The sequence below is a fragment of the Leptonotus elevatus genome, chromosome 17 (genome assembly GCF_054856555.1).
Source record: "Leptonotus elevatus isolate MCC_2025b chromosome 17, RoL_Lele_1.0, whole genome shotgun sequence".
Lineage (NCBI taxonomy): Eukaryota > Metazoa > Chordata > Actinopteri > Syngnathiformes > Syngnathidae > Leptonotus > Leptonotus elevatus.
In genome coordinates this window covers 3,030,865-3,043,110 of record NC_141255.1, presented here as the reverse complement: position 1 = coordinate 3,043,110, position 12,246 = coordinate 3,030,865, and the positions used below count along the sequence as shown (strand labels likewise).

Here is a 12,246-nt window from a genome sequence, read left to right as displayed (position 1 = left end):
GTTTTTATTTTTACATTTACCTCAAATAAGGAGAATAGAGAAGTGTTTATATCTCTTTTTTTCCCGTCATACAATCCTCTTCAAAAAGGACATTTGGGGGGTTATATTTTGTATTGCAGACCTCTTTGACCTCCTTACCTTACTTCTCATAAATGCAATAAAGGCAGTAGAATTATTGTGTGCATTTTATTTTCACAATAATCTTTGGATCTAGCTAGTCTGTTATCTTAGTTAGTCTATACTCTTAAAAAAATACATTTTGTGTTGTCTATTTAGATTACTTTTTTTTTTTTTTAAGACATATTTCCCCACAGTTTACCTTCAATAAATGCAGAAGAATGTAAATTGAGTGTTTATGCATTTATTGCCACCATAAAATGTGAGGAGCTAACCAGCCAGCCGGCGAGCTAATTTGCTTACTTTGTGTACTTTGAATGACCTGTGTTTAAAAAAAAAAACACCCAAAAAAACTGTCATGTATTTTAGACGTGAGAACGTATATTTTGTCCAATTATGACTTTTTATTTTGAGTGCTTTTACTGTATCGCGCTTTCAAAGCCAAAATTGGTGAGCATTATTTTTGAAGACTTTGACAGGAAGTTCCGCTTCTCCCTTCCTGCTAACTTGACGGTCGAAAAGTCAGCAGAAGCAGAAGGAGAAGAGGAAGGAGACGACGAGGCGAACCGGGGAGCAAGACTGAAACAAAAGTTGCAGTCTCAGCCTCCTGCTTCGACCAGGGCGCGTCTCCTCCTCCTGCCCGTTGTCCACAACACTGTGACACTTTTAACGTCTTCATATTTTAGTCACCAAAACACGAAGAAGAGCTTTAGCCCCGAGTCATGGAGCTTCTCTGCATGGAGTCGGGGTCGGACTCGGACTCTGAGACGGTGGCGAAAGCCCCGATGGACTCGAACATTCTCCACGATGACCGGGTCTTGCAAAACCTGCTAACCGTGGAGGACAGCTTCCTCCCGCAGTGCTCTTATTTCCAGCGGGTCCAGAAGGATATTGAGCCGTACATGAGGCGGGTCGTCGCGGGTTGGATGCTCGAGGTTAGTAGCTGTTTTTTCCCCCACTATGCTAGCCCTGGCTAATTAGCTATTTTATTGGTTATAATTGCACAAGATTGCCACGCGTTTACATGCCTGCAATTGATGTTTTTTTTTTTTTTTGCCTGACTTGTGTGACAATTGAATGGGAATGAGTCACCAAAAGGCGTGGGAGAGTCGGAAATTCCACCACGAAGACAATTCAGCTTCATAAAGACGTAGCCTAGCTTGATAATTACTTGTGCTAGTGGTGTTTATCATGGGTCTAATTGCGTGGAATGGTTAGGCCGAACGAGGCACGAGGCACGACAGCGTCGTCTTAATTAACAACCGAAAAAAAGGCACTTTAGTTCACCATACGAATTATTATTAATTTGTTAAAACTGCTCAGGCACAAGGCAGGCAACATGGCGAATTTGAACTTTTCGTCGTGTGTAAAGTATTCGTAACAGTTTGCACCACTTTTTTATTTCATATTTAATGTGCACAACCAAATTAGGCTAGTTGCCCACGTACTTATTCCATTACTGCAACTTGAAAAGCAAATGAGTGGCTTTAACAATTTATTCCCGCACACTTGCACAAAGTGTTCTTTCTTTGCTCAAATGCACTTTTTTCCCCCCCTCCTCCAGGTGTGCGAGGCTGAGAACAGTGAAGAGGACATCTTCCCACTGGCCATCAATTATTTGGATAGATTCCTTGCTGTGATGCCCACCAAGAAGAATTATTTGCAGCTGTTGGGCGCCGTATGCATGTTCCTGGCTTCCAAATTAAAGGACAGCAGGCCCATCTCCGCCGAGAAGCTGTGCATGTACACGGACAACTCCATCACACCGCTGGAGCTGCTGGTAAGAAAAAAGGTCTCCGCTCACGAGGGCCCTCACATTCTAGTGCTAATGGCCGAGTTGGTTTCACAGGAAGCTTCCAATTCTCTCGTGCCTGCAAGAGGAGTGCAATGCCATCTAGTGTTCACATGCAAGCTCCCTGGAAATTGAGTCATTTTCAAGTTGCGTCAGAGGAAAGAAACAAAAAGCGCAAGATTTCAGTAATGAGCCGAGTTGTTACGAATGTGAGTTGCGAAGTCATTCGGCTGCCATGTTTGATCCTTTCGGTCACGTTCACTGTCATGTTGTTGCGATGCGCCGTATTCCTGGATATCCTCACAGGATAAGGCAGAAGAGAAGCGGCAGTGGCTCTTCAGCTGCAACAGCGGCGAGGGGAGGGGTGGGACATCCGTCCAGGAAGTGAGCGCATGAACCTCGAAGCTCAAAGCGGCCTCCGCGGGGGGATACATGGTGTTAAATGCTAGCATATGTGTGGCCACTGTCAATCATTTGCTCGTATCAGCTGGTGCAATTGTTATGGGTCTGAACATAACTTCATCCAATTTTATATCATTGAACTTTTCAACTATTGAAGTGGTGAAGAAAGCCATTTTAGATGCGTGCCACCCAGAGTGAGAAAATCGCGCTGACATCAAAGTGCACCAATGCAAATATTAGACTTCGATAACAGGAAGTCCCATTTGTCTGCCCCACCCTCGCTTATCTACTAACTTATAAGAATATATTTGAGATCTGACACACAAAAAAAGGCACATATTCAATGTCAAATGACAATTAATGCGTGTAAATGTTTGACGCAAATGTGCTTTAGGCGAGTCTGATTCCTGCTCAACCTTGTCATATGTGAAAGCATGAAAAACACATCCATATGTCAACGCAAGCAGGTAAGGCATATGAATGAAATGAATGATTCTAAATACGGCAGCAAATAGCACAAATTCACAAGTGGTATGCGTTAATTTAACTGCCGTAAGATAGCAGGCTAGCACTGTCTGAGTTCATTGGCACTACGGCGGTGCAGACGTTTTATTTTAGATTTGGCTTTGTTGAAAGTGCTAAACTTCAAATCATGTGTTCTCAAAATGGCCCTGAAAACTGAATATGCAGTTTTTCGCTGTCATTGCGTACCGACCTTCCAATGTTGCTAAATCGTTAATGAACAACAAATAATTAGTTTTGCATGCTAGTAATTAGTGGCTCCTGTGAAGGGCGCGATATAAATCTAAATTTTTTATTGAAAAAGTGCCAAGTTGGATCTAAATTTTCGCAATCACGTTGCAGTTCCACCCCAATCCTGTGGGCGGTGATACACATATGTTGACAACAATCAAATACATTGATGACATGTCTGCGATCTCCAATTTCACTATAAAAAAATATTACTAAAATACTTTAAAAAGAAAATAAACTAACTGAAATGACATTTTATGTTTAAAAAAAAAATCACTAAAACTAACTAGTGAAAATGTGCATTTTAGCCTATGGTAAATAATTCCATGCATGAGCCAAGGGCTTGCTTTTAAATGTGATTATTAAGTATATTTATTTTGATATTAACCGGAATAAGGACATTTGAAAGTGTGTCGCGCAGAGGTGACGTCATCTCGCAGCAGCCAATCGAAAAGTACTTTCAGATGATGTCGCTTCCAGGCCATAATTTTGCCTGCTTGACTTTTGGCTCGCCTGCTTTTTCATTTAACTTAGCCAAAATGCAACGCCAGGTAAGAAATGTGTTACTTTAAAAAAAAATTCCATGGTGTTCATTAAATATTGTGCACAAGTTATACACATTAAAAAAATTAAAACTAAGCTTCTTCTTTTTTTTTTTTTTTTATAAATAAGTGAAACTAACAGAACCACCCTGAAAACGAATTAAACTTAACAAAATTTAACAGACAACACTCAAAAAGAAAAACTAATTAAAATGAACCTTCTAAAGCTAATAACCCGGTTTCCAATACTTCTCAATTAGTACGATACCGATAAGCTTTGCGGAAGCGAGGAAGGCCCGAGCTATGGAGCACACCTCGGCTTGTGACAGGAAGGAAGGCGTTCTCTGGCTCGGGGGGGGGGGGGGGGGAGACTTTGGTAGCGCGTCACATGTCACCGCCGCTGTGCACACAACGGATGTGAGGAATGAGAAATGGCACGCAGGATGATAAGATAAAAGTCTACTAGGCGATAAAAGGAATCAAGCTTGCGTGGACTTTTCCGACTGATGGATGGATTGGAGACTCGTTCCCGACGTTGGCGTGGAATTTCACACACTCAACATTCACACGTCTGGATAATGCGGTATAGATAACATGTTAAGCTATTTTGGCGAAAAGGTGCTTCCAACTTATAAAATCGCACTTCGTTTTTTGTAATTAATTGTCACCAAATGCATTTATGGACATTGTTGCTCGTGTGTGTTTTGAGGACTGGGAGCTGTTGGTGCTGGGCAAATTGAGGTGGAACATGGCGGCCGTCACCCCCAACGACTTTGTGGAGCAGATCTTGCGCCGGCTGCCCCTCCCCGAAGACAAGGTGTCGATGATCCGCAAGCACACGCAGACCTTCATCGCCCTGTGCGCTACAGGTAAAGGCGCAATTCCCTGCATCCCGCACCTCGCCCCTCCGTCAGATTCCCACGCACGCACGCACGCACGCACACACGTCCGGCATTCTCCCACCATGAGTCACCGGTGACGCATGTGACCCATTTTTCGAGCCGTCCTATCCCACGTGGATGACTTGTGTGCTGCAGGCCTGGAAATCACCGCGTCTCCAAATCAATCGCACCGTCCTCCTCCTCCTCCTCCTTCCTCTTTATTGGTGTTCTGTGTTGACAAGGGGAGGCCTCCAGGTTGAAAAAGTCAGGGTGACGAACCTGTGATCTTCCTTCCTCCCGGCCTGCAGTCCAAAATAAACATTTTTTCCCCCCCTGAGAAGCACAAACTTCCCCCCGTAGGCCTCATCTCATCTCCTCTCTGCCTGACAATCCCGCTAAATATTTTCATATCCTGGACTGCGTTAAACGAGGCGCTTGTTTTATGTGCCGCCGCCTCCCTGCTAATTCAATGGCAGGAAACGAGCAGCAGAGGAGAGGGTTACTTCAGTGCAGTAGAAGCACAATAAGCTCTTTATCACCACTGCTACTTATGGCTTTTAGTTATTCCCACACTTTCTTATAACGTTTTAGTTTGCTTGGTTCTGGTTACACCCAGATAAGTTTTGCTTCGTCTGCCATGCGCTCATTTTCAGGATTTCTGTGTGAAAGAAAGCTGGAATTGAAAGGCCACTCAAATGATTGGCACACATTTGATTTCATAGTAAACAATAAAATCAGTTTGAATTTAAGTCGTTCAAATGTCACGTGCTAACCTGTCGCACTTTCTTTTTTTTGTCATTTTTCAGCTTGCAAAATTTTTCCATTAGGCCTGCAGCTATTGCATTTTTTTTTTTTAGAAGCAACTTTTATACTCATTAACCCATTAATAATTTAAGTACTCTGATAAGAATGTTGACCCGAACATGCATGTGAGGTTGACTTGGGCTTGACATCGTCACATTCTACTGTAGTATCTGTGACTGAATTATGTATGGCTTTAAAAGGCCTGGCCTGGTGAGTGACATGGGTGTCAGTGAATGAGTGTAGAGTTGGCTGGCTGTTTATTTTCATTTATTAATATTACATTTGTGGAATATGAGTTATGCAGCAAAGTCCAGCCGTTTGCATCCATCTCAGGGGGCGGCCATTTTGCCACTTCCTGTCGCGTGAAGATGACATCATAGTTGCTCAGGACTCATGCAACGACCAATCACGGCTCAGCTTCAGAAACCAGGTGAGCTGTGATTGGTCGTTGCATGAGTCCTGAGCAACTATGATGTCATCTTCACTCGACAGCAAGTGGCAAAATGGCTGCCTTATGATATTGATAAAAAATGCTGTTTTTTATTGCTTAACTTGTATTCCACGAACACAATATTAACCATAATACCATATTTGGACTAGTGGGCTGCATAGAACATAGTGCCAAGATGTTTTTTTTATTATTATTGGGTTGACTTCCCCTTTAAGTGTGAAATGATCCCAAAGTCTCTTGTCTTTTACGGACAATTCTCCTGGCTCGCCACAATCGTGCCATCTTATTTCATCTGCCTTTTTTTCTAATCACATTTTTTTCGAGCCGTTCGATTTCGTCGCTGCAGCACATTTTTCCGTCATTTGGACTTTTTGCTGGCGCGGTCTGTTCCGGCTCAGGCGTTCAGACGAGGACTGTAGGGAGTCGTTGTCGAAGGCGAGTAGGAGGATTCCTGCTCTGCTTTTCCAATCACTTTTTCCTCCAAGGGGGGGGAAAGAACCCAATTTGAAATTCAGAGCCTGGGAAAAAGCGCTCGTCTCACACGTGTCACCCAGACGTGATTCTTACATGCTTATCTCTTCATCAGATGACGGTCTTGCCATGAACCCCCCCTCCATGATTGCCAGCGGCAGCGTGGGGGCCGCCATCTGTGGCCTGCAGCTGGACCACAAGGACCAGCGGCTGACAAAAGACAACCTGACTGACCTGCTGGCTAAGATCACAAACACAGAAGTGGTGAGTGCGTCGCCTCTCGGCACAGAACGGCACCGACATTGAAGCTGTTTGCCGCCGCCGCTGCTTTTGCTACTATAAAGAGCATCAGCAGCCCACATTCTTGTGGTCGCACACATGCAATTTCTGCTCACCCACTGGAGCGCTTCGCCCCTCCTGGTGGAGGAGCGCTTCCGTCTTTTTGCAGTATCTTTTTAACATGTTTGCTATTGTGAAAATAATACAAATATGTTGGATTATCATAAAAAAAAAAAAGATTGAGAGATGGTGATCAAAGAAGCATGAAGCCAGCATATAAATCGGGAAAATTATTTAAAATGTGTAATAAAAAAAAACATTTGTGTAAGTGTTAAACAAAAAACAAGATCGCTGCATCTTAAAAGTAATATAAAGCAAAACTGCTCACCCTTTCCACATATCTTGTAAAGTTTAACATGAAAAAAACCCACAACTAACTGGGTCGGTGATGTTTTAAGTAACATAGTGTGAAAAGTAAATTGATGATTCCTGTAAAAATATGCATGTAATTTAATTTATTTATCCATCAATACACTTAACCGTTACGTTTCACTGTCCAAAATATTAAAATAAGTTCATCACAATCATAAAAAAAGTCAAATACAGCAACTCACTTTTGAGGCGGCCCCAATTTTTATGTGGGGAAAAAACACAATGCAGTGGCTCAGTTAGAAGCCTGGATTTTCAGATAAATAAATACATTTCCATACAAATCTTACAGTGTACATGTACAAGTTCACTGATTAGTATTTTCAAAATTTGAAGAAGAAAAAAATCGCAACAATCAATTTATAGATTTGTATCGGGATTAATGTAATCGAATCGTGACCTATGAATCGTGATACGAATCGAATCGCCAGGTACTACGCAATTCACACCCTTAGACATACGTTTTTTATACAACTATCTTGCTCAGAATGCAGTGATTTAAAATTCTCCGTCGCCCTGATGGATTTCCGTCAATTGTAAAAGTTAACAGGCGCGGGGGGTCTGCGCTCTTTGACCGATGAAAATCGTCAGTTGCATTCCACTGTTGTTGTCGCACCTCGTCACAAAGCTGTCCTGACAACTCGAATATGTAAGCACTTTTATTTTGTAGATGCCACGGGAAGTTTTAAATGAATCTTCACGACGTGCGGGAGGGGACACGGGTCGCAACTTGCCACTTGACTTTTTAGCTCACTTGACTAGCAGCCGCTCAACTGGAAGAGGTGCCGCATTGGTGAACATTGACAGGCATGAAAATCACGCACGTTTAAAAACCAGCATGTTGGTATTTTGAATAGATATGGCGAGAGGAGGTTGAAGATTGCACCCGATATTCTCAAGTCAAATATGTTTGCGAGTCAGTCCGAGCGTTTCTGCTTCCGTGGTTATCCATCATGCTACTTTTTGACAAGATGGCGGCGCGGCAGCAGCCTCCACAGCGTGTGTGCTTTGATGGTGTGGCGCCCCTCAAGATGAAAAAAAAAAAACTAAAGTCCACACGCTTTTCTCCGCCGTGGTCGTGGGCCGCCGTCATTGGCCGCCTCCCCCCGCGTTTTGCGGTGCACGTTGCCACGGCGACCCCCGCCGTCACAACAGCGGCCGGTGGCGCATCGGGTTCCAATTAGACAACATTTCAAAGGAATGCTGGCCCCCGCTTTCCCCTTTTGTTTGCCAGCCGCCCGGCAGCGAGCCACCTACCGACCTCCCACGTCTACGCGCAGACCTGCTGTCCACACGCCGACACATTGTTTGTTTTTAAAAAAAAAGACTGTATTGTGCTTGAGCAAAACTTACAGTAATAACATAACCCAAAATGCAAAGAATCAAACAGTTGGGGTGCACCCTAACTAATTTTGGAGTGCACTTTGTCCACCAGGGGGCAGTATAATACAAACATCAAACGCTCACAACTGTTAAGATGCAGTGATGCTCGTTTTTGGCTTGTTGATTGGTTAGGCTTGTGTTAAAATAGAAGTTGGTTAAAGGGTTTTAATCACCACCACATTGATGCTAGTCTTTGTAGCCAGTGCAAGGTGTTTTGCATTGTGTGTTAGCATTAAGTTAACATACTCTCAAAAGAGAATCAATGTAGTTTGAGTTAAATGCAAATGTTAAATGTTTATCTGTTAAAGTATTTTTTTCTTTATACCCTTATATTCAGGGTATGAAAAAACACTAAGTTGATACCCAAATTAGCTTCCACATGCGCTTCGTCTGACGGGAGAAATTGGTAAATTTGATGTGAGGATTAGTTATGTATTCTACAAACGATGGATAACTCAAATGAGCAGTGACGCTGAAGTTGGCTCGAGCGTTGCGCTGCTGTCTATCAGCCTAATATTATCAAACCTAACACGCAATTGCATTTTCTGGCCTGAAGATGGCAGTGTTTTCACAGTTTCGCATTGCTGAAAATGCTGGTTTCCTTGTTGCCTACAGTTATTAATATTACCTTATTGTACATCAAATTTTTATTACGTTGAGTTTGCATTTGTCGCCGACAAGTCATTCTTAGTGTTCTCTGAGAGCCCCCTCTAGTGGAATTTGAAATTATCGCTGTATTAAATGTGCATGAACATTTCATTAGGTAAAATAGAAAGTCATTTTTCAAGTGGAACTTTGTGTCAAATGTTTGTTTGAAGTTAACCGAGGACGCGCTTGCGTTTGCAGGATTGTTTGCGGGCATGCCAGGAGCAGATCGAGCGCGTCCTGGCCGCCAACCTGCAGGAGAGCCGAGCAGGCAGTGCAAACGGCAGCAACAAGTCGAGAGAGCAGCAGCAGGACCAGTCCAGCACCCCCACAGACGTGCGCGACGTCAACTTATGAAGGCCCGCCCCTTCCACACTGATTTTGTCTCAAGCGATGGCCTGACAATCCAAGAATTTCTCACGATTAAGAAATTTTGAGTTTTCTTCTTTTTTGGTTTGTTTGCCCCGGAACGTTTTTTGTACGGTGTCGCATGTATCAAACAAGGTATTTAAGAATCTTGAAACTTGATAGTGCCTTAGGTTTCCCCCCATGTTGAGCGGAAGCCTGAATATATTTTCATACTTGAAGAGAAATAGCTTATTAAATATATTCTTTTGAGAGCAACAAAAAAATAGTGTATATTTAGCTCGTATTTAGTTACGTTACTCTTAGCATCTTTGCAGTTATTCAATTTATTCGGGGGTTCTGCTAGCCGTTGCTGCTAGCAGCTAGCCGTTGCTGCTAGCAGATAGTTGTTCGCTGTTAGCAGCTAGCCGTTGCTGTTAGCCGCTAGGCTGTTGTTGCCGACACCTGTAGTGCTGCTGGGGGGCGGGGTCAAGTGTAAAAGGAGGAGTGGGCTGGGCCCGCTCACACAGGAAGTGGCGAGGATGCCGAAAAGCGGCAGGGATGACGAGTCGGGGGTTTGCGGAGGTTGCGAGCGGGACAGACGCAGGTGTTGGAAAAAAAAGTGGGAATGTAAGCTATACTGGTTTTTGTTTATTGACAACCCAGCGGAGATGAGGAGGTTCCGGGATGCTGATTAAGCGTCGCTCCGCCAAATTTGTTTTGGACTTGTGGAGCGAGGCGTGACATAGGAACAATATTGATGCACTTTTGAAAAATAAAAATAAAAATAGGCGCTCCTTCAGGATGCAGACGGGGATGGTGGTCAAGGAGCGTTCATTTTGGTTAGTAGGGTCGTTTTTGTTTAGTTTTTTTGTTTTAAGTTATTGGTTTTATTTTTTTGAGGGCTGGATTCCCACACGGGGTGATGAAAGCTGGTGATTTGATTCAACATTGACCAAGAAAAGACCAGTCATATGTAGACTTTTTTTTTTTGCGTGCGTGTTTTATTTGATCGTACTTGAATTGTCATAGCCAAACATTTGTTTCTAGTTATTCCAGAGCTGAATATAGTGTTTGTATTCAACTCGTGCAAGTTTGTATGTGAGCGTGTGTTTTTTTGTTTTTTGTTTTTTTAGGGGGGGTGGGGGTCGCCTTTGTGAAAGACTGTACATAGAAATAAGAAAAGTAAAAACCAACACCCCCTCACCCCCCTCCAACAAACACACATTTTGAATTCACAAAGCAAAATGTTTGCAGACAGAAAAAAACTGAAAAGTGTCAAAGGGTTGAACACAAAAAGTTGACAAATATAATTTCTCTTTGCTGCTACAAATAGCTTTTTTTTTCTCCTTCTCGTCTTAAAAACAAATTTGTGTTTCCATTTGTTTGCTGCTATTATGATTTTATAATTGTGTATACTTTACAAGTCATCTTTTGCTTTTTTTGTGTGTACTGGAGGGAACGCCACAGTTTGGTGCGGGACTGGAAGTACTTGTGTTTATTATTGTATCATCGGTTGTACTCTTGCTGCTTCCTTGTAATTTGTTTGTGTACCTCAGGTTAATTTGGACGGATCGAGCGTTACCTCATCACACTTCACAATCACATCACACACTTACTTTTCCAGAGGGAGGATGCTTTTATTTTAAAATCAGATTCCACTGTGCTTTAAATGGCTACAAAGAAAAGAAAAAAAAAACATTTCATCTGTGTGGTGCTGCTCCAAACACGCCCTGTACTGTATGATGTTAATGTATCAAAAATGACCAAAGTTAAAGGTTGGTTTGTTTTGGATTTAAGTGGAATCGTCTTATTTTTGAGGTACCACCAGAATGTTTGGCGTGGTTTTGATCCTCTCCCCTTTATCCCCACACAGTGTACCTCAACATTTTCTCAATAAATTGGCTAAAATCACCCGTCTTGACCATTTTCTTGTCCTCGTCTTTACTTTTTGTGGCCGCGAGAGGGCGATGGAGAATACGTCAAATTTATGTTTACGACATAAACTGCATTAATTGTATTTGCTAAATGTAGGATTTCGAATGATTGCATGATAACGGTTTGGATGGAAGCATGATTGGATTCAACAAGAAATTATGCAATGCTGCCGACTTCTGACTAATTAGAGTAACTACATAAAAGGTCACACGGGCTTCATTTGGATAAACGATATAATCCCAGGATGTGTTCACTCGTTTTTCCGAGCTGGTGACGTTACAATTTGGCCATGTGGTGTCCCTAATGAAATGGCCATGAGTGTTAATTACATAGAAATAGCATCATTTGCCACTCAAAATTCTAATTAATTTACATTATTTTGTATTTATTATTACTTTTGCTAATTTTTCTTTCTATCATTAACAGAGCGGTACCAACAAATCCCCCCCACGTGATAGGCCTTTAGAATTTGCTCGAGTGGAGATAATGGCTCGTTCCAAAACACTAGATCGTCTTTAGGCGCCACGCTGGCGCCATCTCTTGGTCAGTATGAGGAATGACGTCAGTGACAACAAACGAGAAAATCGAGCACAATTTTGATGTTTCTGTTTTAAAACGGAAATCAAATAATGATTCATTTTTCTATTTTTATACTAACCCAGCACGTACACCTAACTAAGGGGCGGGTCATCGGGAACAGTTCAGAGGCTGTAGGAAAATAAACTACCCTACATACATAGCGTATACATAGTTTATACACTGACGTCATGGACGGGCAACTTTCCAGTGAAGTCATCTTCATTTTGTTATTGACGAGCTTCCGCTAACGTTACTTGTGTACGCAAGATGTATGCAGAAGATTTAGCTCAACGCTCGTTGCATCGGTACACGTTGAAACGTTTGGTCAGTGGAATCGATTGGATTACAAACATTTGCCGATACTGCCCGCACCCGACGACTTGAAAACGTATGTTCTAAGGTAGGATGGCTCTCAAAGCGCGGACATTCTTGCGT

General features: G+C 42.6%; 1 protein-coding gene across 1 annotated transcript; it reads left to right on the top strand.

The window, feature by feature from the left end:
• The first annotated feature begins 621 nt into the window (after window positions 1–621).
• On the top strand, window positions 622–11,208 carry LOC147159249 (G1/S-specific cyclin-D2-like). Its single transcript, XM_086060169.1, has 5 exons — window positions 622–1,052; window positions 1,682–1,897; window positions 4,316–4,475; window positions 6,329–6,477; window positions 9,151–11,208. The coding sequence occupies exons 1-5, from the start codon at window positions 840–842 to the stop codon at window positions 9,304–9,306; spliced, it is 894 nt and encodes a 297-aa protein (XP_085916295.1). The 5' UTR covers window positions 622–839; the 3' UTR covers window positions 9,307–11,208.
• The last annotated feature ends 1,038 nt before the right edge of the window (window positions 11,209–12,246 follow it).